Source organism: Aedes aegypti, chromosome 2 (assembly GCF_002204515.2).
Source record: "Aedes aegypti strain LVP_AGWG chromosome 2, AaegL5.0 Primary Assembly, whole genome shotgun sequence".
Classification (NCBI taxonomy): Eukaryota; Metazoa; Arthropoda; class Insecta; order Diptera; family Culicidae; genus Aedes; species Aedes aegypti.
Genome location: NC_035108.1, coordinates 115,755,541 through 115,783,401, shown reverse-complemented (window position 1 = coordinate 115,783,401; position 27,861 = coordinate 115,755,541). Strand labels below are relative to the sequence as shown.

At 36.7% G+C, this 27,861-nt stretch overlaps 1 protein-coding gene across 1 annotated transcript; it reads left to right on the top strand.

Annotated features, from left to right (window-relative positions):
* The first annotated feature begins 459 nt into the window (after nt 1-459).
* On the top strand, nt 460-26,651 carry LOC5565532. The gene is made up of 5 exons (XM_021842067.1): nt 460-1,366; nt 23,163-23,513; nt 23,573-23,878; nt 24,747-25,325; nt 25,484-26,651. The coding sequence occupies exons 1-5, from the start codon at nt 1,289-1,291 to the stop codon at nt 26,309-26,311; spliced, it is 2,142 nt and encodes a 713-aa protein (XP_021697759.1). The 5' UTR covers nt 460-1,288; the 3' UTR covers nt 26,312-26,651.
* Nucleotides 26,652-27,861: the final 1,210 nt, after the last annotated feature.

Below are 27,861 nucleotides of genomic sequence, written 5' to 3'. Positions count from 1 at the left end.
CAGGGCTAATTTACAGCATCCACTTATCGATTTTACTTCATTTCACAGTAATATGAATCAACTTGGAAAAAAAAATGAAAGCTCAGAAAATAGAAGAGCTCATTCAACACTAAGCTGAGAAGCAGGGTCTGTCCCAGTGAGGACATAATGTCAAGAAGGAGAAGATGAAGAAGAAGGCCCTTAATTTTCTGTACATGTTATTTTAAGCTTAAGGTCTTGTTTTCGGTGTACCTCATGATATCTCACTGTATCAGCAAGGATCGCTTCAGGTATAATTTCGTGCAGTTGTTTGTTCCCATATCCCCCCAAACAAACAACGTGCACATGACACAATTTGCACAAGCGCACATGGGTCGCCTCTCGCGTGAGAGTCATTAGCAAAGTTTACATTTTTTTCTAATGTAGATACCTAGGTTGGATCCAGAGTTGGCTATCCCCAAGTTGATGATAGTGGCTACCACTCTCTTCCATTGTGTCGGCGACTGTCACGCTGTTCGTGTCGTCCAAATTTCGCTGTCCCGATCCCGTATGCCGTGTGTCGCGTCCTCTGGAGGTGCAGTGCCCAATCCATATATAGAGCAGCAATAAGTGAAAAACATGGCGCCCGAAGGTAGACACTGCCGACACTACTGGTATTAATTGCTTCCTGGATGTGCTGAAACATCGTTAGTCGTATAGTTCGTCGTCGTGTAAGCTAAAGAATAGTATAATCGCGTAATTCCACGTATTCAGTCTATCAGTATTGTCTATCCAAGATTCCCAGTGAAAGTGCAACCTCAATCCCTTATTCTCATAAGCCAGATAACGAAGAGTCTCCTCAATATTATAAGCACTATATAGCAAAGAATTAGTGTTCTACTGTCCCTTATTGCTACCTGAGCTGTATACTCGAAAAGTGTGTAAACAAGAAAGCAGAAAATCCACTAATTAGCGTGTTGCGAAATCGTGTTTCATGTGGTCAGCGAGAAGAGTCAGAAGTTAGGATTGCAGCGTTCTACTAGCACCTGTGTGCGATATACGTATATCATATATAGATATGCCGCACAGCAAAATCGGCAGTGGCAAACAAAGCTAGGAAAAATCGATTCGCTTGGAAAGAGAAGAAAGCAAACGCCAGTTTACACAGTCAGTGATATGTAATGTGGAAAGATGCAACAACGAGTGCAAGCTGTGCTCGGTGAGGGAAAAGGAAAATTCAACATCCCCTGAGCTTGTCGTCGTGTTAAAGTGTGGGAGGTTAAACGGTGCTCCAGTGTAATCCGCAAGTGAGATTGAACCGAGCGCCAGGATGAATGCCGACCGGAACAAACGACAGTATCGATCCGGTAACAATCTGTTCAGCGATGATGAGCTGGAATTATCATCGGTAGGTTGTCACGCGACGCATCTTATCCGCTAGATAGATGATCACTTGAGCTCAAAATGCAAGCAATTTGTTTTAGAATACAAATGATGAATCATATGTCGGCAATCGAGAAACAAATGTGCTAAGTAAAAGTTGCAATTATTATCACATAGCCTATACAGATTACCATTCGTTCTTGCATTGTGTGCTGATCGATGTCTGTGTCTGGATTACGTATATATTTCATAGTAAGAACGATTTGTATGCAAACAACGTGCACGCTTCGTTCGCTTCAATTTCGGATGCTTTGAGCAGAGGGAAATTTTTATGAGGTCATTAATATTCCTTCTAACGTAGATCAAATGTGGTTTTACAAAACCGCAATGCAATTGTGATCAGCGAATTATCAGTAGCAATTATATAAATATGAGTAAGTCAATTTTGATAAAACTTTTCACTATTTTTGTTATTTTTTGCATTTTAAAATGCAATTGGAACATTGAACCTATTAGTAAAAAATTATTTTTTTTTCTATCTTTATTAACGAGATTTTTAGCCCTGGGCTAGTTATCTCGGGACCAACGGCTTTACTTCCCTTCCGAAGGAAGTCGTCACTGAAATTTTTAGTGACTATCTCGGGGATGGGATTCGATCCCAGGTCCTCGGCGTGAGAGGCGTGTTTTCTAACCAGTACACCGGGTCCGTCCCGAATATTAGAAAAAAAAATGAACATTTCTAGCGGAAGTATACTCTATATATGCTTTTTTCATTTATTTATTGATCTCTTTAAAATTAAGACTGTTGCCTTGTATGTTTTAAGTGCTGAGGATAAGAATAACATGATTACAAAAAATAACGTTGAGATACACATTAAAAATTAACACAACTTCCAACTTACTAATTAAAATGCTAAAAAAAAAACCATGTAGAATTAATGATTTGAATACTAGAAGGTAGTTTATTCTAGAAATGTATGCCTCTTACAAAAATGAGCTCCCGTATTGTGATGTTCTATGACGGGGGATTTAAAACTTCCTGCCGCGCTGACTTCTTAATGGTGCTATTTTCGAAAATAAATACGGTGGTGTTTTAGATTGTATAATGTTTTGAAACAAAACAACACTTCTAAGTTTCGTAAACTTATCAAACCTGCAACCAATTAAAAAATGCTGTAAATGAGTCACGCTTGCATATCTGTTGAGATTGAATACAAATCTAACACAAAAATTTAAAGCTACTCTAAGTCGATTTATAGTATTTGCAGAAGCTTGTGACAAAAAAATCACAAAACAAAAAGTGTGGGTATATTAGGGATTTGAATTGCATCAATTTAGTCTTTGCTCCAAGACACTCACCTTTAATTCTAAGGGTTCGCAAGGTTGCATATATGTTACGGCATTGTTTTAAAATAAAATATATCCCACTCGAAATTGCTTTGAATGGTACCGTCGTTCGGGGTGACATTGGCCATAAGGGTGACTTTGGGCCAAGATTTTTACAGCAAAGTAATGCCAGAATAATGAAAACAATGTGTCAAGTTTCAAGAATACGTTACAAATAGCCAATAGATGGGCATAGATTAGTTTTTTGGCGCTCCTACTAGCCATGGAAGGCATCGATAGAGGCGGTCAAAGTCACCCCCTAGGCCCAATGTCACCCCGCACAGCGGTAATTCCTAAGCTAAGAACTTCGTTCGAAAACTCTATTTTATCGCCATTTCGAAAAATATTAGGTTCGTTTACAATATTTCTGTTACGTGTAATAAGCATAGCCTGAGTTTTATGCGTTTTTAGAATGGTACAGTTTTCCATGGCCCACCTAGAAACATCAGAGAGACATTCGTTGATTAAATTTTCGATTGCTGCTGTTTCTAAACTGGTACAATCAAATAAGATATGCACATCATCGGCAAAAATATGCACCAAACAATTTCTCAAAGTTGAATGCAAATCGTTAATGTAAAGTAAAGAGAGGAGTGGACCTAACACTGATCCCTGCCGAACTCCAGAAGTGATAGGCAGCAGTGAAGAAAAGCAATTATTATGAAAAACAGTTTGGTAACGATAACTTAAATTTGATTTAATGAAACACACAGCTCTTTAGCAGAATCCAAATTGCCGTTCTAATTTACGACAAAGATTAGTGTGACAGATTGTATCGAACGCCTTAGAGAAGTCCAGAAGAATCATGATAACATGGCCATTAGAGTGATGCAAATTTTGAAATTTTAGCTCCCCTATGCTTAAACGATTTTAATTATGGTGAATAACATTCTCCCAAAGTTTGAAGTGATTCGAAAGAAATTTGACTGTGCACACGCCATTTGAAGTTTATATGGAGATTACTATGGAAAACGCCATCCTTTTGTATTCAGCCCTCTATCTCTTCGTCATGATGTTTTATGAAAAAGTGAACACAATCTTCTCATGTGGCATACTTTCAGCTACAACTTTGCCGAAGACCACATTTTGATTGGACGTCGGGATAAATTGTTATTCATCATCATAAAGTGGGTTTGCATTTTACATGCTTAACTAACTGCTCGGCAGGCAACAGTGGTGCTCCTGGCGGGAAGAATAGATCAAAGTAATCCAGGCTACTATGTTCTACAGCAAAAAAGCAGTGTTGCTCTGAAAGAAATTGAATGATCATCTCAGCGTGGTTTGAACTTTGGAATCAAGAATAGCAAAATATTCAGACATCCAATCAAAATGTGATCTTCGGCAAAGTTGTAGCTGGGAAATTTTCACATAAGATGAGTGTGGTCACTTTTCCATAGATTATTATGACGAGCAGTTAGAGGACTGAACACAAAAGGTTTGCCTTTTTCATAGTAATCTCCATATAAACTTCAAATGGCGTGTGCACAACCAAATTTCTTCCGAATCAATTCAAATTTTGGGAAGATCAATTAAGCATCGTTTAAGCATAGGGGAGCAAAAACTTCAAAATTTGCATCAGTCTAATGGCCATTGCTATCTATGACAGTTCCTATGTCGTCAGAAATACTGAGAATGGCTATTTTTATGCTGTGTCCTCGACGATAACCAGACTGGCAAGGTGACGCCAAGTTATGTCTTTTAATGAAGCTACTTATTTGTTTCTTTGCAACCCGCTCAAATGTTTTCGATAATGCATTTTGTATGCTGATTGGCCTTAGATTTCCAAGAGAAGGATTTGTCTTTTTCTTTTCAATCGGAATTATTTTTGAAATTTTCCGCATTTCAGGGTAGATACTAGTTTTAATAATTTGATTAAAAATGTATTTTAGAGGTGTGATTAACAATGGGAGAATTAATTTAATAAACTTTACAGGAATGTTATCTAACCCTACAGCATTCGATTTTATGTCATGTCATGTCATGTCATTGAACTCGAAAGATTGAGACAAATTCTCATTTTCGCTGGAACTGCTAATCGCATTATTCAAGGAAAAATTGTTACTGAACTGTGCGTTGATTTGATCAGGAGTGAATGGTCGGTATTTGAGATTTTCACAAGCTCGGAATGATTAGTCACTGTTGGTGTGATTTCGGATGTCTTTGAGCAACTCGCTTTTTCCGCAGAGTATCGCTTAAGCTGCAATATTTAATTATTAGTTAATTCAATTCCAGTCGAATTCAGGTTAAGTTACTTACAACTTTGTGCGCTGGATTTTACCATGTCTGTGCGTTCACTTGTGAAACATTCCATTTGATTTAATTTTGGAGAGCTTCGTCACAAATTGATGCCTATGCATATATTATATTTAAATTGTTGAAACAGGGCCGAACTTATATTGAAAACTGATTCAGCAGCCTATAGTGCACGCAAGATATTGTTGAAATTGCTATCATAAATTACAGACCAGTAAATCATTCCTAATAATTGTGGATTATCGATATTCAAGAAAATACTTACATACAGTGATACCTCCATGAGTCGATGTTCCATGACTCGATATCGACTCATGGAACCATACTAAAAACATAATTTCATGGTTACTATGATGGTCCCTAGAAGCAGCTTTCCAAAGAATTGCTGTTCCATGACTCGATATTTCCATAAGTCGATGGTCCCTTCAATATCGACTCATAGAGGTTTCATTGTAATAGTTATTGTATAATGATTCTATGAATATGCGAGTCGAATAATTTTTTTGGCGTACAGCGCTTAAATAAAATATTTCACACATCACATATCATGGGGGCGATTCCAGAAAAATATTGGCCTCAAGGGGGCAATAGTTGAAAAAGTTTGGGAAGCACTGTTTTAGAACAATCGATTTGGAGCAACTTTACCGAAGAACCCAAATTTCTATCTCTTATGGTTCGCGAGTTATGATTTTTTTTAACAAAAAAGTTAGGGTGGTACTGAAAAATCAGTTTTTTCTAATATCAACGCTTTAAGGCGAAGTAGGCCGTCATTGAAATTTGTACGCGTCGTTGGTGATTGTTGCTAATTCATCTCACGATTTCGAATCAAAGAAAATCAGTTGGTTTTGTACTGACATAGCTGAAAAAGTATTAGCATACTTTATGCATGTTAACGCGTACAGAGATATTTTCAAGTCAATATAAACTCTCAAGATTGAGTTTTATCACTTTGAAATGCAAGCTGAAAAGTCATCATTGTTGCCAAAACGAATGACGGGCTACTTATCCTTAAGATATATTCACCATAATCCAAATTTTATATGGTAAAGAAAGCAAAAAAAAAAACAATCGAACAATCGAAATAACAGTACCGTTTTGATTCATATTACGGACACTTAAGGACTCAGGGAAATATAACCCAGCATAGAGCATACAAAATAAATCATTCTGTATGATTCCTTAGCGCTATCGAGCGTCGGAAGCCATTTACTTTCGAACGGTGGTTGAAGAATACGCTTCCGCAACTTCAATAATTTTAAATAAATGAAAATGTGTGGCCTTTTCATGATTCTTATTCCGGACGCTTCCTCACTTTTGCCTCATATTCCGGACACTTTAAATCGAATTCCGGACAGCTCATAATAATCATTAATGGAACAGTCAAATCATCAATCGAAATTGTTAAACCACCAAAGAGACGTCTAAGGTAGTTAGGCATTATAAATTTTCAAAGATATTTATGGAAAAAGTTTACTAAAACGAGCCTTGAAATTGAGAACTTTTGAACAGCAAAAATTGAAACATTTCGCGTGAAATGTTTCCCATACAAAGTAGAGTGTCCGGAATTTGAAGCTGTCCGTAATATGAATCAAAACGGTATGTAAAGTCATTTAAAATTGAATACACATGTATTGATATCGATCATAGTAAGCGGAATATAAGGAGTTGAAAGAAGGAAAATTATTTGCTGAAGCAGTTTTCAAGTGATCAAGGCCCACCTTCTGGTTCGTTACCTTAGACAGACATTTGGGATTTATATCTGGCTCTTGTTCAAGATTCATGCATTCTTCAACAGGCGGATGCTGCCGTGACCAATTCGTTGTGGCAGAGTTTTTGGATTTAATTGAATTGAATGGGATAAGTTGGTTGCCCAGATAGAATAATTGCAAATACTTCTATATTTCTATGAGAGGATATCACGGGAAGTAAGGTTTTGGTAATTTGAAGGAATTCTTCAATGTATACGTTTTGTTATATTTTAGGGTTGATAATATAATAAACGGGACCGGTATCGAACGCATGACCTTCTGCTTAGTAAGCCAGAGCGATAGCAATTTATAACCGATCACGGCATAGGTTAGCTGGGCAAACTTTATGTCGCGTGAAATAACAAGACTTCGTTTATGGATCAATGTTCCATGGATGTTGAAACTGCTTCAGCAATGAACTTTCCCTAACTCCTAATATTTCGCTTACTGTGATCGATCTTATATCAATACATAAATTCAATTTTAAATGACTTTACATGCAGTTAGGGTAAGTGTTCCCTTAGTTGTGGGTGTTCCTATAGTTGCGGTAGTGCCGTTTTCACTGATTTCATTACATTAGTCACATAACCGACACTGCCAATCGACGTATTGGCTTGTTGATACACGGAACAGTTGAAAAGAGTGTTCAAATTGCTTTGAAACTGATGAATATCACTAAAATTGCTAAAGCTTTGCTTACTTGTACCAATAGTTGCGGTAAAGTGTTCCTATAGTGGAGGATTCCATAAGAAAACAACGAATACCGCAACTATAGGAACACAAATTAAGAATATACCGCAACTAAAGGAACAGTGTACCAATAGTGGAGGTATTATTTTTCACTGACATGCCGTGGATTACTGCGATGAAATCATTTTTCTCATTAAGTCAATGGTCGTTACTTCCCGTTACAATATTAACATGTACATTAATTGGGCTTCTTGAATTTAGGCGTTTAAATGAAGTTCAATCGTGCTTAGTACCTCCACTATTGGTACATCTACCCTATTTCGGTTGTTCCAGCAAATATATTTCTTTTTTCGTTTTCTTTACCATATAAAATTCGGTTTATGTCGAATATATCTTAAGAGGAAAATAACCATCATCGTTTTACAAATTTTCAAAACCAGTTTTTTCGCTCAAAATTGAAGCAATGTTCAAGAAAATCTTTCATTGCATTGTCCTTGCTATCTGTAATGCAATGATAGATTTTCATGAGGATTTCTTTTGATTTAAGCGAAATAACTGGTTTTCAATTTTTGATGATTGCTGATGATTGAATGATGGATTCTTGAGCCTTAAAGCGTTGATTTTTTATAAATAATTTGTATGGAACACTTTCAGAACTTTCAATTTTGCACAATTTTGCTGAAGGCACCAAAGAGCTATCTCGATTATTTTTCATGTTATGAACAATTTTCGGTTAAAAACATATTATTTTCAAAATTTTGTCAATCTTTTCAAACAAAAACGTCCTCACAGTTTTCTCACCATAAACAGAGAAAGAGATAAACTTTCTAAAAATTGAAAATCCGTTTGCGCCTTTCGGAGGCATTTGAAAACAACCATTTTTCGAAGAAACTTTCTGATATATCTGTAACCATAACAGATAGAACAGTAGTTTTTTTTCGGCAAAAAGTTGCGCAATCAAAAGTTCTAAAAGGGCTCGGAACAAAGTTTTTGCGAGAAATTATCGTATAAAAAGTTATTAAGAAAAAACTGATTTTTCAGTATCACTTTAATCATAACTCGCGAACTATAAGAGATAGAAATTTGGGTTCTGAATCGGTTGTTCTAAAATATTGTAGAACATTGTGTAGTCCTAAATGCGTCAACAAAAAAGTTTATGTGCTAATCTCGTAAACCATGTGGGCCACCCTAATTTCACATCACTGAAAAAAAATGTCTGAAAAATATGGAGAAACTTTGCCGAAGACACCATATATCTAAAATTGACGGTTTAATCGCAATCATTTTTGTCTTCCTAGATATGGCTTTGGGACCAATGTGCAATGTGCAATGTCGTCACCGGCCAATTTTTGGTTCTCCGGAAGATCCCGAACATTCGGAAATGTGGAGATTTTCAGAAAGTTGGCCTAACAAAATGTTAATAAAAACGTAATTTAGTTGTACCAAATTAGGATGCTACAGATGATAGCACAGAACACCTAGATAAAGGAAATGCTTGTAATATTTGAAATGACACCAATAGAGGAACTAAGGCTTTGAACCGTTTCACTGATTCGTTTAATTTTTAGTTAAAATTTGACATTTCGATAGTTATTTTCCCCTAAAATGGTTAAATTAAACTTCGCGGTCGACCCATTTGAGCTTTGACAGTCGAGAGGTATTTCAGCACAAAGTTGACAGATGATTAGTTATTCTAGTTATTCACAGGAGCAGAAAATAACTTTTGAACTGTCAAGTTTAACCATGCTCCAGAGCAGGGTTATTTTAAACCTGAGGGGAAATAACTATCGAGCTGTCAAATTTTAACTAAAAGTTAAACGAATCGGTGAAACGGTTCATAGCCTAAAAAGCATGTAGATATATAATGAAACAAAATGAGCGCTGTCAAATGCTTTACGTTTGGATAGAAAAGAATACCTATTTGTTGAGAAAGTGTGCTCAGAGTAATTTCAGGTTAAATTATTGGAGAAATCATGGAAAACATCACAGGAAATCTTTGGCTGAACTCCTAGATAAATTAAAATTAGTAGCAAACATTAGGCAAATTCTTGCGAAACCTTTGAAGTAGTTTTTGGTGTAATTTCAGGAGCCAAGCAAGATAGAAGGAGTCCTCAATAAAATTCATATTCTTAAAGGAATTCCTAGTCAAAATCCAAAAAGAAATGATGTTGTTTTGCTTTAGAAACTCAAAGAGTTCTTAGAACATTGTTTTAAAAACTCTTGGAAGATTTTTTATAAGATTTATTGAAATAAAAACGTTTTAGAAATAAAAGTACAAATGAACTTTAACACTTCACTTTTTGCAAAAAAAAAATAAAATACTAAAATCACTAAGGTGAGCAAATACCTTTAAACTCTAATATGTGTTGCTTATCTTGACAGATAGGCCTATTTCGTCTGCGACTTACAGACTTCTTCAGTGTCGAGTGCTCGACTTTGCATGTAGTGAAAGTCGAGCACTCGACACTGAAGAAGTCTGTAAGTCGCAGACGAAATAGGCCTATCTGTCAAGATAAGCAACACATATTAGAGTTTAAAGGTATTTGCTCACCTTAGTGATTTTAGTATTTTATTTTTTTTTTGCAAAAAGTGAAGTGTTAAAGTTTATTTGTAGTTTTAAACATACTCTAATAATCCCTCCCAAAGTTTAATATAAAAAAGTGTAGTTTAAGAATTGTTTAACAGTTTGTTTAAGAAATTCTTGCACGAAATCTATAAAATGCCAATCTGAGAGAATCGTCTCACAATAATCCTGGAAGGGGTATACCTGAAATAACTCAATGGGTTTCTGGAGGAATCCATGAATCAATTCGTAAGAGAATATGTATATGGAGAAATTTCTTGAGGTACTTGTATTTGAAGAACAACGCTTAGAGGTTTTCTCTGTAGAATTATTGGTCGTATCTCTGAAGAACTTTTGTAATGATTCCTGTAATAATCTCGAAGAATATGCAAAATTTCTTATGGCAATTTTTAAACAAATACCAGAAATCCCTGATGTTTTTTAAATAAGAAACCTCGGTGAATTCAAGTATTATCTATACAGCAAATTCTGAAACAGTCAACTCTCCAAAAATCGATATTGGAAGGTATCCAGTTATAGAACACAAAACCACAGCAAATGCGATCCAAGACACCACCGAAGTAGCCATGAAAACCAATTTTTCTATGGATCTCCAACTCGATAGTGATATACGCCCAAAGCATTTTCACTACTGGCAGCTGCTAAATATTGATTAGAAATTCTTTAAAAATCCTGGTGAAGTTCCTCAAAAAGCTGTATAAATGAGAATCTGTGTTTTCAAGAAATCAATGTAAGAAGTTTCTTCGAGTAGTTGCATGTGCTGGTTCTAGAAGGAAGATTGTCTTCAAGAATCACTAGAAGCGTCTCTTTAAGAAATCTTAAGTTTTTCCAGTGGTATCTTTGAACGAATTTTTCAAAGAATCTATGGATCCCTATTTTTTTTATTAGGAATTGTTGCTTTAATTCATTTGAAAGTCCCAAACAGTTTACCAAGATTTCTGAATAATGCAAGTGAGCTTATCAAAAAATTTAGATATCCATAATTCTTGGTAGGATTTCTCACATAAACCTGTGTAAAATTCTGAATGTGATTCTTGAAATACCCAATGAGGAAATTCCTGAAGGAACTTCTAGATGAACATTTCAATAGAAATTCTTGAGGAAATTCATCAGAGAATCAATGGGAATTATTCGGCGTTATACCATCAGAATACTTCTAGAAACAATTCATACTTAATGGGGTTAGAAGGAGAGCGATAACATTTCTGATAGAACTATCATTTATTTATAATAATCAAGGCACAAAAAGGTCGTTTGGTAGATATATGTTTTATTTAGAATTTTTATGCAATTCCCACTCCGTATTCATACGAAGGATATATAGATATTTATGCGGCTTTCACGATCCGATAAGCGGTAGAGCCTGTATCGCCAACCTGTGTATGCGCCCTTAAATCTACATGGTGTTTACAGAAAAGGCTAGGGAAAGTGGAAAATGAAAAATTGTTATACCTTCAGGGCAGCGCTCCATTATTCCACATGCAATACGACGGCTTTCTTGGCTTATGTCTCCACATCTGATCCATGTGGAAAACCATTAGCGACATTTGCCTATAGCCGGAGGAAAAAAAATGTGAAATGAAAAGCGTCTGCGAAATGAGTAGGTACGTAGGGGTCACACAATAATTACGTAATAAAATTTCCAGAAAACTTGTTTTACTAAAGGATTATGAAACGCTTTGTTCAACGCATGGGAATGTAAATCATATTCTTACTTCTTAAACTTTTACATGGTTCATGTACGACCCCCACGACCAAGTTCTAACCGTAAAAACCAGTCCTCATGGTAGACATACCGACCGGAAACGAAGTGGAATGCAAGATGGTACGAAACAAGCAGCAATTGAGCCTGGAGCGGAGATCGAAATGTGTTCATAGGAAGGAAATCCGCTGTTATGAGGTGGACTACTAAATCAAAAATTCAATTTTTGCATCCCCCACCGATGGCGGCAAGGAGATAAAAATGAACATAAAATACGGATTAAGATTGGAGATTATGTGGAAGCTGTAATGTTCTGAAATGTGGAATTAAATGCATGTAAAAATGTAGATTTCTACGCTTTAACCAAATCGAGAAAATGGAAAGAATGTACAGGTTTTTATCTCAAAGGTAAATGTAAAATCTCATTTGCCACAAATAAACATGTGGTCAACTGAAAAATGTTTTTTTTACAAATTGTATAGAGAAGAGTTAGTTAACGTTTTCTTAAACCATTGAAACAGGAAACCATTTCGGAGTTTGTTGGTTTGGTTCATCGGTTAACAATGCAGTTATAATAAATCATTGTTCATGAATAATTTTTGTATGATCATTTTTTATTACATTAATCTCTGGACAAGTTGATTCATAAATTTATGTTGCAATTGCTATAGAGGCTTCAATCTCAAAGATTTTTATTTGGAATAACTGGATTTATTTTTGAGAATTATCAGAATCACAAAATTCTCGAAAAAAATAATATTTTGGAGGGAGATGGGTTGTTCAGTAATTTTTGAAAGATTTTAGTTTTAACCTCTGATGGAAATGCTGTAAGAACTATTGGAGAAATTATTATAACGAAATTATAAACTATAATGGAATGCTAGTAGAAATTTTAGACGGAACTAACTGCTGATATTTTGCAGAAATATCCAGATATTTTTTTGTAATGCGGAATTTACTAAATAAGAAAATTCTTCTTCTTCATGGCATTTTATTTACGTCCATTTTCAGCTCAGCATTTAGAGCATTTTCAGCTTCAGCATTAGAGCTTTCTTTGCCAAAGTTGCCATTTTCGCATTCGTATATCGTGTGGCAGCCTGCCACTGGCAGGTACGATTAGTTTTTTATGCCCAGGGAAGTCAAGGAAATTTCTGTTACGAAAAGATCCTGGACCGACAGGGATTCGAACCCAGACACCTTCAGCATGGCTTTGCTTTATAGCCGCGGACTCTAACCACTCGGCTAAGGAAGGCCGAAAAAGAAAATTCTGCACACTTCGAAATAATCGAGTAATTTTATGTCATTTTGCACCGACATATTAAAGCGAGCCAAATGACATAAAAATAAGTGAGATTTTAATTCTACGCGTTTCGAAAATGGAGTAATTTTACTGTTCAAGATATTATAGCAAGTACTTTTACAACAAGACGCCCTCCCGTCAACCTAACCTCAAAGGCTGTCCATGATTCCCACTGGAAATTTCTTTCAAAATGTAAATTTGAATGGAATACCGTTTCTTCTCATCATTACACTTTTTATTCAATTAACGTACTTACAAAATATCAGCTCTATCAAACATAAAGTATTGAACGGTATGCCTGCATCCAGCGAACACAGCAATTGATTTCCAATCTTAAGCGTATTGAATGGATAGTTCTGGAACCCACTCCACGACGGCCGGAACGTGCTCACATTAATTTGTAGTTATCTTCTGGTTTCTCGTAATATATCCGGAAAATTGGCAAAACACGCACTGGTAATCAAATCTATCACTAATTTTTGTTTTGTTTCAACAGGTTGTGCTTTTTGACATTTCTTCGGAACGAAGGGTGCAATTGTGTCATATTGATGTAAATTTAAGTCACATCTCATTGAAAATTATGTTATGTGATAGGAAAATGAAACCGTATATGTAAAAACAAGCAAATTTCAATAACAAGAATGTGTTTTTGGATTTATGGCATTTATGACTCGAAAATAAATTGCAATTGAGTTTACGACTTGCCTGATTAGATCAGTTTTTCACATTAAGTTATTTTGAATATTCAGATTTTTTTAGTGTGTGTCGAAGCGTAATTCTTGAGGCTTTGCATTCGAATATTGAAAATAGTTGAATTTAAGGGGCAGGATTCGTCTTTAATTTGAGTATTTTCAAAGGCAGTTTTTTCGTTCAAAATCGAGAAGCTTCACTGTATTCCATTCTCTAACCGAAGTTTCGAGATTTTTGAACGTTAGGAATTTTTTGAAACGCTTGCATAAAATCTATTCTACGAATTTATCGATGAAGTTTTAAAGAGTTCGTCACTAATCCTTTTCAACTAGGCTGACCTAGTGCAAAGTCAGAATTTACATATGATGTTAAACGCCTAGAGGTATGTAACGCCCTATATACTATACCTTTTTTTTCGATTTTGGTCGTTATGTATTTACCTATTTATATTGAAAAACGAATGATTTATGCTTGATTCAATATTGAAGTATGAAAATCATTCGATATCTATTCAGAAATTTAATTTGATATAAACTCTTGTCCAGCTTTTTAAAAAGCGTTAATGGCTGCCGCAAACACGCTTCTTTCTGGTAGGGATCAGTCGAATTGACGTTTGGCTTGAGTCGTTTTATATAGGCCTTTTCATGTGACAGATCCGTCTATGCATTTGTTTACATCGGTGGAGGACCGGTGCTAACACGGGACCCAAGCCAAACGTCATATCGACTGATCCCTACCAGAAAGCGCGCCTGATTGTGGCAGCCATTAGCGCTCGTAAAAACCTTGATAGACTAACAATGATGGTTGTCCAACTTAAAACACATTTGTACGTGTTTTTTTTTATTAATTCTGTACTTTAGTGCATCATATCTAATCCACGTTGTCTATTAACATTCTCCAATCCACTTCCAACTGCAATGGTGACAAACAGTAGTTTGGCTATGGATTGCCATGTGCTTACATACGTTACATACCCATTATCAAAGCTACCGTAATCCAAGGTAACATTGATCAGCGGGTTAACATTGACACTTCTCATGAAAAGTTCAAATCAACATTTATCGATAAAACTTTTTCAATGCATGAATGGTGCTACTCCCTATAATATTCATGAGCTAATAAGCATTAAAGTTTTTACGAAAATTGAGATGCGTTCAAGCGAAAAATTTTCAACTTTTGTACACAATTATTTTTATGATTATGGATGACATGGTCAAATAATCATCTTCTTCTTGGCATTAACGTCCCCACTGGAACAGAGCCGGCTTCTCAGCTTAGTGTTCTTATGAGCTCTACCCCAGCTATTAACTGAGAGCTTTCTTTGTCTAAATAGCCATTTTTGCATTCGTATATCGTGTGGCAGGTACGACGATACTTTATGCCCAGGGAAGTCAAGGAAAATTTTATCACGAAAAGATCCTGGACCGACCGGGAATCGAACCCAGACACCTTAAGCATGGTTTTGTTTTGTAGCCGCGGACTCTAACCACTCGGCTAAGGAAGGCCCCTACAAGTCAAATAATCATGTCTCACATTCTTTTGTACCGTAAAACGGGGTAACTTTGATAATGCGGGTAACTTTGATAGTGCAAGACCCACAACATGCTAAACGAAATAACAAAGTTTCTGTTAATCAGTTAAGCAAACCGAATGCAAGAGTAAAGAGTATTAGTATGACACTTCATGTCGAAGCTATTTTCGTTGGAATCAAGTGTATTTGAGGATTTTTATGCAAATATTAAAAATTTACAAGATTTTAGCATTTTTGCATCGCTTACAAACAATCTGTTCTACGACCACTATTTGATAAAGTCATAATGAGTTCGTCACTTACTCATGACAGCCTAGTTATAGTAGAACATTAATTCGGTCTCAAATCTCTTAGCGAAAACCATTTTTACAAACTGGGACCATTTTCGTAATCTAAGTCAGAAATTTCCATATAGCGTTAAACGCCTAGAGGTATGCAACGCACTATAAATGTTCCGTAATTGATTAAATTTTGTTCGATTTATACTGCATTATCAAAGTTACCCCTAAACAGAAAAACGACTTTCGATTATATGAAAAATTATATATCCATTCAGAATTAATCTTTTGGCAATCTATCAACTGCAATCGATAGTTAGGATACCAGTACTTGTTTTAAAAATATAAATTGTAATTCTTTGAAACAGCATGCATAAATATTCAAGTTTTCTTCGAAAAAACTATCAAAGTTACCCCGTTTTACGGTATTTAATAAATAGTGCTGTTTTAAGCAACAAATGATTTTTGTCAATCGTAAGTTATTGGAAACCACCGCGAATCGATTGGACTTCGTCGTTTTGTACCGTCGTGAGTGTGTGGATTAATTTAGGAAATTGTGCGTTAGATTATAAAAAAGAGTGCGTTTAGTAAAACCCAAGATTCGCCGGAGGGATTTTTTTTATTTATCTTGTATCCACATTTTGCTGGACAGTGCTTTGTGAAGGCCCAAGTCTAATAACTCACGCATCGTCGGAGTGATTTTAAATCTCAGTTTTCAGTTCAGCTCAGCTAAATCAACACGCATATGCCGAGATTTCAGTCGAGGATGGGTTACCAACTGGTGAGCTTGTTTCATGCTTGTGAATACAAATTATCAATGGCAATATTATATTTATTTAATCATTAAACATAGTATGGATGGTTCGTCACTATAAGTGTCGAAATAAGCCTTTATTCCTGTTCTATAAAAAATGAGATACACGTACCTATTATTTTATTATTTTATCGCAATTACTTAAAATAACATTTGAAAAATTTGACATTAAACATGTCGACGCTTTCATAGATAACTATTTAAATTGAGGCTACATGCATCGCATCACTTACCAAGGTGAATCCTGATCATATAGCTTTTGAACCCTCCCACTAACAAAACTCCTTCCTGTGAAAACCATGGAGATGCAGAGGTGATCTCGGTCTCTAGTAGCAATGGACGTCACACTAACATTTCTTCCTCGATAACGAGTCATCAATGCTTATGCTTATGCTTATGCTTATACTTTAAACATTCAGAAAATAAAATACAGTATATAGAGACGAGAAATGGTTGTCAGTAGTTGTTTTATAAATATAAAACATGCAACATATGCATTTTAAAATGAAATTTTTAAGAAAAATCCAAAAAACTGATCAATGCTACCCCGGATTACGGTACCCAAAATAGCTAAAATTGACTTTTGATTACATGAAAAATTATAGCTGCATTTTTAATGAATCGTCATGAAATATTTCAAATCAAATCAATAACTAAGACAGCAGTACTTCTTTTAAAAATATTGATTAAAATGATTGAAACAAAAAGCAGAAACAATCAGTTTTTTCCACGAATAAAACTATCAAAGCTACTTCGTTTTACGATACCTAGTATATATTAGAATAGATCCTTTGAAGGAACTAAGCTAAAAATATATCCACATACTTATATTCTAAATTATGTTTATAGACTGAAATGTTGAAATCACATATATCATGATGTTATCAGCATATTATGAGTGTTTTTCCTAAGTAGTCCACTATTATTACAGTGCAGAAAAAATGAGTGGGATGTTGAACCTAATAACACAGACAATCTGTGCTAATACGTTCATACCAGTGATTCCCAACTGTTTTGAACCCTTACCAGACACTAATAATATCGAAAGAAGACCATACCTTGCATCTTTCTCGAAGCCACTAAGCAATTTTCAAAAACAATCCTTCAAAACTCCAATCAAGTTTTATAGGTTATGTTCATAGGAAGATTCCAACACATTCAACAGACTTTTCCAGGATTCGTTGAAAGTTTGCTCGGAAATGCCTCTACAGATTTGAAATACTTTTTTCCAGAATTTCTTACAAACATATTATGAGTTCTGTTTGATCTTTCGACCTTGACGCTTGCTCCTACGGGGGCGAGTGACGAGGGCAGGATCAAACATGTCGAGCGTTGGTCGAGTAGTGAAATGAAAAAGCACCGTGGATCGTAAGTACCTAGTGCTTGCTCTTGTGCGGGCGAGTGATGAACACTTGTTCGGGGTACAATGCGTTTATCTATATCGCGAATCCGATTAGGCGTGATTATATCATGGATCGCATCACCAACCATTGGTGACTCCCAGATCTTTACCTTATCCCACTAACCAAATATCCTTTCCATGACAACTATGGAGATTCAGAGGCAGAGCCGTAGCGTGGTCCCACGGCGCCCTTGGCTAACTTTCCTTTGGGCGCCCCTAAGTCAATTTTGTTTTCATAATGCGAGTTTGTATGCGATTAAAGCTTTCGTCAAATATCCCAAAAAAACAATACTGTTCAAGATGTTATTTTTGCAAATAAACGGTGTACTAGCCTTATGTACATTACTGAATAACTATAGTTAAAGTGGATTTACAATGGGAAAAGGCCCCACAAATGTCGAGTTAATGTTATGAATTATAACATCAATATGGCGCTGATAGACCCCTGTCCAACTTTAAATCAACTTTGATTGTACACAGTTCAAAAACGTTACATCGAGTTGCATGTAACAAACAATTCGCATTTACCAAAATTTTTCATCTGGTTTTAAAATTACAGGTTAACTTCAGTATGGACTTTGCGTAAAATATTTCATCGTTTGCGTAATTTTAAATGAAATGTGATATAAATTGACACATCTAATGCTAGTCAATTGTAATTGAAGATTTTTTTTAAATACAAAGACGGCTACTGTATGAAATTATTATCGAAATCAACAAAAAATATCATGTTGTGACTTAAGTATTCACTAATTAAGAGTACATTACTATATTGGGTATATATTAGTAGAAAGTGTACAAGATAGTTCTTCTTGAGAAGTAATGAAGATTATCTAAAAGATGTTTTGAAGAAATGCATAAGAAAATTATGATAGCAACTCTTAAAAGTCTTTATAATCCTCATCGAGTTCATTTGAATTTTTTAGTAATTTCTTCTCAAAAAACCTCAAATTGAACACCACATATGATTTTAATAGTCTTTAAAACTATGTCAAATTTTAACGGCTATTAAAAATACAAGGAAGATCACTTAGGGCCGATTTATTCGCCTTTGCTTAAGCCGTAAACCACGTTTACCCATATGATTGTACTATACTTAAGGCGGCCATAGATCGCTTTTGAGAGGCCTAGACGCTTATTAGAAATTTAGCAAGTAAATTTTGAAATTGATCAATTGGGATCATCCAAACCATCAAATAACACTACGGAATACATTTTTGTCGCAAGCACCAAAATACCGCTATTCATTTTATTTTAGGTTTGCTGAATCCATGGCCGTTCTCAGAAAAATCATAGCACGTCTAGTTTTTCAAACATTCGCTGTTGAAGATGCAGAATTTGATTATTTTGGCCAATTTTCATACAAGTTTGCCAGCTTGTATGGCAATTTATTTACTTAATTTGGCACAGAAATCTATTTTCATGTGTTAAACAACGCTTATCTACAAATTTTACAATATATTAGATGCTTAAAGGTTATATTTTGATGGTTTAGAAAAGTATTGTATTTTCCCATATAAGAGAAACGAAGATGTATGTATGAAGACCGTATACATGTTGAAAAAATCGATTTATTTAAAATTAAAGCGTGCCATTCAAACCATATTACATCTTAAATGAAAGTTGAAGTCCTATTCTGCATGCATGATGGATAAGATCACTTAGAAAATTGGTTATTCATACTTATAATTCCATGTAAACATAAGTTAAACCAGTGTTTTTCACAACTTTGGCGACCCGTAACTAAAAGCTGTGACGTGCTGGAAAATGTTTGAGAACGGCATAAGATTCAGCCACACCAAATCTACTAGAGACACATAATATGATCCGTGAGACACGCATAAATGTCATGTTTGTTACACTGCGTAATCTTTGAAAGCGATTCAAGAATTGTTAAAATTTTCCATTGTTATGATAAAGACTTAGGAAGCGCCCTTATTTAATAAATCTCTTCCAAAATTTATCAAATGCGTGATGTATTTTGGCGCCCCCAAAAGCTGGCGTCCTTGGCGGGTGCCAACCTGGCCAACCGCATGCTACGGCACTGTTCAGAGGTATACTCTCTATAAATAAAATAATATATGTATATAATAAAATGTATATAAAAGGTCTCTAGTAACAACGGTTGTCTAACTAACATTCCTTCTTTTCCCCGATGACCGTAAGGACGTGGCCGGCGCCGTTATTGACTTTTAAAATTTGTGCTCTCGATTTGTGCACATTGAAGAATGGTAAGCTAACCCCAAGCCCCATTCATAAATTCCCTGTGCAACTTCGATTGTTCTGGTCAATCAATTTCCTCAGAATCCTCGTCAGTCATTTTCTAAAGATGTTTCCTGAAATATTTTAGGTTTTTCCTCTGAAATGGATGGATGTTCTGGACATTTTGATAAAATTATCAAGAAGATTGGAATGGAAACGGGAAAAACAAGTACAAAAATTGAATTGGAAATTTTCGTGTACCTTGTCGCCTAGAATAGGCTCCTAGAATTTATGATAAAATCTTGTTTTATTGAAAAATACGATAGAACGCGTTCTTGAATTGCATTTTAGCAACTTTTTTTTGCTCAAATAACGGTTATACCGTTTTGATTCATATTACGGACAGCTTCAAATTCCGGACACTCTACTTTGTATGGGAAACATTTCACGCGAAATGTTTCAATTTTTGCTGTTCATAAGTTCTCAATTTCAAGGCTCGTTTAAGTAAACTTTTTCCATAAATATCTTTGAAAATTTATAATGCCCAACTACCTTAGATGTCTCTTTGGTGGTTTAACGATTTCGATTGATGATTTGACTGTTCCATTAATGATTATCATGAGCTGTCCGGAATTCGATTCAAAGTGTCCGGAATATGAGGCAAAAGTGAGGAAGCGTCCGGAATAAGAATCATGAAAAAGCCACACATTTTGATTTATTTAAAATTATTGAAGTTGCGGAAGAGTATTCTTCACCCACCGTTCGAAAGTAAAGGGCTTCCGACGCTCGATAGCGCTAAGGAATCATACAGAATGATTTATTTTGTATGCTCTATGCTGGGTTATATTTCCCTGAGTCCTTAAGTGTCCGTAATATGAATCAAAACGGTATCATATTGAAATTATATTTTCAAAAATGGATCCAAATAGGATTTTTTTTACTTTTGTTCATGTTTGACGTTCACTTGATCTCGATTGAATTTGATTTCCAGTCGACCAGTAATTTAACATTGGCCAGTTATTGACACGCCAGTTATTGACATAATAATTCAGTTCCCATGATAGATTCTACCAACATTTCTTTTAGAAATAACTCCCAAATTTCTGCAGGCATCCTTAAAATAGTTTTTCGAGGTATTCCTCTAAGAAAACTTCTTCCAGTAGATTCCTGTAGAGATTTTCTCAGGAGTTGGTTTCAGCTTTAACTCCGGTTTACACATTTCATCAAAAGTATAATTTTTAAAACTCAAGGCATAAGTTCATGAATTTTAAACATTTAACATTTGTTGCGAAGATTGTTTCGTAAACTACTCCAAAAAGTTCTCAAGTATTTTTTCTTGTATTCTTCCTTTTCCTGGATTCCTGAAATTTTCATGACGATTGTTTTTCCTAACAATTAAATCATGGTTGCATCAAACCATCATTGCAATGATACATGCAATTTCTCATTATTTTTCTTGAATTACATTCAGAATTCCTCTAAGGATTGTTTCAGGAACACTATCAATGTGTATTGTTTATTGCAGAAATCAATTCAGAACTATTTCAATAATTTATTTTATATTTCATCTATTTTCGTTTCTTTGGATGTTTCTGGGGCTCTGCCATACAAGTTCTATGTAGAATCCTATGCATTAATCCTTGAATGCCATGCAATTCAAGAATTTCTTCAAAAGTTCTTCCAGAGATATCTTTGAGAAAAATTTTTAAATTTACTTTAACTTTTTTTTTTCAAAAATTCGTTTTGGCATACCTTAGAGTATTCTTGTTAAATTAACACCAACAGCTACTCCAAAAATCAAGAATTACTCTTAGATCACCAACATTCCTACACAGGTTAATGGAAGAGCTTCTCTGCGGGTTTTTCTTAAACAATAAATTTCTCAGGAGCTCTTTTTAGTATTCTTCTGAGCATAATTCTAGATTCATCCAGAATTTGATCCACAGATTTTTACATTATTTTTCCAATAATTCCTGAAACCCTATCCAAGAGTTTCTTCAAGAATTTATTCTATTTGTAGATTCTTCCAGGAAGTCGTCCAAAAATTTATCAAGATTTTTTTCTAAGAACATCCCAAGCAAACCCGTAGGAAGCATTGGATGAAGCTTGAAAAAAGCTCTACACTGTTTCCTAAGGTGCCTTTCGAAGAAAAAAAAAATTGAAATTTTGGGAACAATACTTCAAGGGAAGCATCAAGAATCAGGAATGAAAAAATCCATTAAAGATGTCTCACATTAATTTTGTTTTGATATCCGGCGAAAATCCAAATATAGCACCTTTTATCAGGTTGAATTCTTATAACTCTTAGAAATTTACAAATAGTGGTTACTTCTACATGAATTTTTGAATACGGTTTTTGAAATTTCAAACTGTAAAATTTTCCACGATACGCATCCGCCTTGAAAAAAGAGAAATCGATGTATTTTTTCTGGAATTCCAAAGATAAATTATTGAAGGTATCTTGAGAAAAATTCTTTCGTAGAGTTTTCATAGAAATTCTTGGATGAAACCAAAGATAAAATTTTGAAGAAACTTTGAGAGGCAGGAAAATATCTGAGGGTGCGTGACTAAGGACTCCATGGAAAATTTCGAGCTACTCGCAGGAGCTGGGATAAATTATTGAAATGGTAATTGAAGAACTATTTGAAGTATCGAAAGAAAAAAGTATAATTGAAAATAAAGAGGAATCCCAGAATGAATTCCTGGCACATATGTTTTTATCCCTAATCGGATACTTTGACGAATTCCTCTAATATTTATTGAAACAAAATTCATTTCAAGTAACTAACAGATGCTTGGCAATAGCGTTTGAGTTTCATAACACATTTCTTGCAAGATTTATTGCAATCTGTCAATACATTTATCGAATGTTTTTTATTAAGATCTTTAACAGAAATTTAATTTCTAGTTGGACCATGAATTATTGAATAATGTGACCAAGACGCTGAAAGAGATGAATGCTGAAGACACTATTTTAAAAATTCGTTTTTTTCGCCAGGGGAGGGCCGCGGACCACCTGTTAGGAAACCCTGATCTAGGTCCTTGAACTGCCCAGAGCGGTGGATCTAGTCAAAGGGACTACTTCACCATTATTATGTAAATATAATGTGATAACGACATATAACTGTATAAGCCATGTGTCAAATAATTCGTTAACATAGTTTTATTACAATATATCTGATCAGAACAAATTCTAACATATTACATTTGATCATTATCTGCATTCTCACATGGCCCACAGTCACAGGTGCTGGAGAAGGTCAAATCGGACCGCATTGCTTCCACCAAACCGGACGAGGATCGTCGCCGGCGAACGATCATCGTTGAGAAGAAGAACGGTTCCTACGGGTTTACGCTGCAGAGCTACGGAATCCACTACAAGAAGGAGCAGGAGGTTGAAATGATCACCTACGTGGACTACGTCGAGTACGACGGGCCGGCCTATCGAGCGGGCATGCGGGAAGGAGATGTGATCCTGTCGATCAATGGGTACGACATGGAGAAGGCCGAACACAAAACGTTGGTCAATTTCATCAAAAACTGTGATAACCGAATGAGAATGGTGGTGCTGTTTGAAGACTGCTGTCGAAAGGTAAAGGGTTTCTCAAACTATTTAGATTTTACGAATTTCAAAGCAGATGTTTGTTACAGGTAGAGCTACATCTGAAGTACATCCACCTCCAGGAGCTGCTGAAAAGCAAAATGAACGACCTGGAGCGGATATGTCTGAAGGAGCGGGAGCTACTGGAAGGAAAGTGGAAAACTCACAGCTTACCGGCGCGGAAGAAGGCCACCCCTTCCACCGATGACATCGATCCCGGTTCTACGACTGACGTCGAATCAGCGTCCGGTCCCTCGTTTTGCCGTCCAGCTTCATCGACGGAGGACGTCAAGAAGCTGCTACGGCAGAAGACGTACATTGTACCACCGCCCGCCCAGTTCATGCTAGCGTACCATGTGAGTATTATGAATTTCATATAGATTTGCTGAATTTGTTGTATACAACACACATTAAAACAACAAAGAAATTTTACTTACTGTAAAGTGCTGCATCGCCTTTCTTGTAGATTGGGCGTGTTCTGGTACCCAGATTGTGCCTATGAGCCGGAGTAAATAAATAGCTAGCTTCTCAAGTCCCATCTTTATGAGTTCAACTCAGATATCATCCTTGCTGGCAGATTCATTGTTCTTAATCTGATGAATAACATCCTTCAGTTCCCTCTAAGTGCCCCTTGTTGCTGGTTGGTTTCCTTCGTTCACAGTACTGTCGTAGACATTTCCTCCGTTGCCTTAACCCTCATTGCCTGAGCTCTCAGCACCATTCAAGTGTTCATCGAAGTGCTGCTTTCACCTTTTGATCACCTCATTTTCGTCTGTGCCATTGCGAGTTGAATGTTTGGTAGAGCTCTCAGCTTCTTGAGACTAGCACAGATGTTTCATGTCCTTGTACTCTGCTTCATCCAGGTGGCGTTTTTCGCACGTTTTCTGCATACATTCCTCATCGAACCCATCGTTCCGTAGACTCCGTCTCACGTACCCGACATTGTTGATGCCTGTTCTCATTGAACTCTACCATTATTCAAAAAAGGCTTCATCAAGTTTACTCTTTTCCATAGCATGGCAAAATTTAAGTGGTACGTCGAAAGCTTATTTCAAAAACGTAGAGGAGATAGTTCCAATGTTATTTTTCAAACGCATTAACACAGAAAGGGTTTAAATGTATAACGGGTTTTAAGTACGCAATATAAGAAAACCATTAAACTATACCTAGGCTGTTAACATGGAGCTCATTCTTACGTCTGTTTGATTATTCTGTACTCAACAGTGCTTGGACAGCAACTACCGCTACGTGATACACCCATCGACCTCGACTGGTGCTACCGGTAATACCGAGTACTCCTCGGGAGCCGCATCATTCAACCCTAGCTGTGCTCAATCAACGGCCAAATTGTGTAAAGATCATCAGCATGTAATCCGTGGTTCTTCCCTTGACAATAGCAACGTGGGCAGCGGTCAGCAACCGAAGTCGACATCGCCAACGAAGAGTCTTCACAACTATGACACCAAATCAACGAAATCCTCCTCACGGCGACATCTGCACGGGCACTCCTGTAATCCGTGCATGGGTCACTTCCTGCGCGGCGGCGGTGACAAAGGCAATAAGGCCGACAAAGACAACACCAGTCTCGATGCGTACGACCTCGCCAGCCCTTGCTGTGATCCACAATGTGTTCCTTCGCGGCGCAAGTCCAAACACCACAAAGACCATCATCACAAGCACAAACATCGGGACAAGGAAGCGAAAGAGAGCGCCAAAGAGCGCATTCCTCGTCCCAAGTCACAGCCACACATTTCACCACAGTCACAGGCTAACTATCTGTATCGCCATAGTAAAGATAAGCACGTAAGTTTCGATTCGTAGTTATAGAACCGTACCCTAAATCGCTAGATGACCTTATGAAACACAACCCTTGAACCTATATTTTGAATTTTGAGCTAGTTCCTCTCAATCCTTATCGCCATATTTTTGCATCTTTCCCATTTGCATCCCTTTTTCTCCAGGAACATCACCATGCCAAAGTTTACGACCTAAACGCTAGCTTAACTAGTCATTGTAGTCTTCATTCATGCACATCCAGCGAGTTCAATCCGGCTGCGGAAAATTCGCCAGCATCCTATAGCACATCCATCAGCACCGATACGCTGTATTGGGAACCGCACAGCGAATCAACGTCCGCTTCGGCAGGTTCGGCCCACAAGAAGCCCCCGGCCACAAGTTCTGCGGGTCCAAGCCGTCCGCATACTCATCAACACCACTACTACGTTCAGAAATACATCAATCCTCATACCGGCCAAATACAGCCCATTGCTATGTACGCTGGGCCTCCGGTTCACAAGCCCAAATCTTGGGACAACCTCGCAATGAAAGGATACGGAGGCTATGGATATGGCTACGGTTATCTAGAGATGAATAAGGCGAACATTCCAGCGGCCCAGACCAGGACGCAAACGACCATCACCATCCAGCACAGGAACTCCATTCCGAGAAAGAACGGCTACGAACGGTACTCAGCTTTCGTCGATGTAGAAAACTATGCACCTCCACCGACGCAGTTCCTACAGGAAACGACAACTACGACGACTACCATAACAACCAAGTCGACGGAAAATATCCTCGCACCGTACAACATTTCGGATCAAAGTTTGTCCTGCGAGTGCATCGAGGGTCCGTCGAGTTCAGGTGGAACCGGTGGCGGCGGAAAAGCAACCAGTACCATGGAAATACTACACGATAAGACCGGATATTACTCCAGTTTGGGGGGAGGATCAAGTGCAGGCACTGGAAACAAGAAGCAAATAGCCAACCTAACTGAGATTGCTCGACTCTAGACTAGCTTTTTGTACTCTACGACGTTTCTAGAAGTTAATTTGTTTAATTCGGTTCGATTCAATGCAATTCAATTCCTCATTTTGCTTCTACATTCCCTGTATGAAGTCTCATACGAAATTTGTTCATTGTAGACCTCCATCGCCTAGCGGTGGTACAGTTCAGAACTTTTGCTGGCATGAGCGCAAAATATAAGCGTTGACGTGTATGACAAGCTTGAAAAAGAAACAACGAAATTAATGATATTGAAGTTTTTTGAGTATACTCGAAAATGATAATTAACCTTCATGTAGGCAACAATCAAAGGCGAAATAGAGACGACGTAATCTGTATACACTTAAATTATTTTACGGATTCCTGTAAAATCTCAACAGCTGAACAATTCGGTGAAATAAATTAACGGAGTACGGTAAATTTTTACAGTATTCGGTGGAAAATCACCGCAATCCGTAAAATTTCGACGGAATTACGGTGTTTTATTTCACCGAACTGTTCAGCTGTTGAGATTACGGTGAAATTCACCGTAAGAGCTTAGTGTGATAGTAAATCTGAGTCATTGTACAAGATATTCTTCTAACAATTAAACTCTCCTGACGAAATACCTTAATACATTTCTCCAAAAATTTCACAGAAAATTTTCAGGAAGAAAATGAAAGAACAGCTGGAAGTATTCCTCAAGTAATTCATTAGGATATTTTTTACCACTAGGAGCCCCGGGATCATAAAAGTTAAGCGGAGACCCATGATCAAAAACATTTAAACGGAGTATCAACTATATCCTTGACAGTGATGACTCATTCAATTTTCGAAATTTTTTCACTTATCTCATGTGCGGTTTGAAAAAAACTGCAGTGATGTCCAAATTTCCCATAGAGCAATTAAACCAATGCACTGAAACTGCATGAATCGTGTCAAATCTGTAACAAATGGGCGATCCCTGCCCAGCACAGATGAGACTTACCTCTCTTCAACTACCTCAGGATCAGCGACTATCGCGACCAAGAATACACTAACTACTTTTACTGAACACAAACCCACTTTATTCCGATCTTGTACCGATAGAACTTTATTCTGCTCCACTTTCTTAAGTCTAGCTTCTATTTCACTCGCTCTCTAATCCAACGGCGCTCTCTACTCCTCCACCTTCCTCTTCTCGACCTTGTCAGGCACTTCGCTGGCTGGTACTTCTCTTTACACTGCCTTTCGCCTCCTTATCGTCAGGCCGTTCCCAAAATAGCTGCCTTTGTTCACTAACTAGGTGACGCCTATTGTCTCGCTGTAGCAGTCTACGGAGTCTACACTTATCGACTCTAGGCCAACAACGAGGTATGCCGAGGCCACGACTCACGTCCAGCGATACTTCGGACGGATCCAAATTTTGGTTCGGGGCCAAACCCAGGGTCGAGGTCCTGGATATAATTCCTCGCTTCTTCCACTCTCTTCTATATTTGCTTCCTTATTAGTAGGATCCTAAAGTCCTGTCTCAATTTTAGTGTCAAACGCTTAAGGCTTAAGTTTGGGCCAGAAATACATGTTTACAAAATTTTTAAAT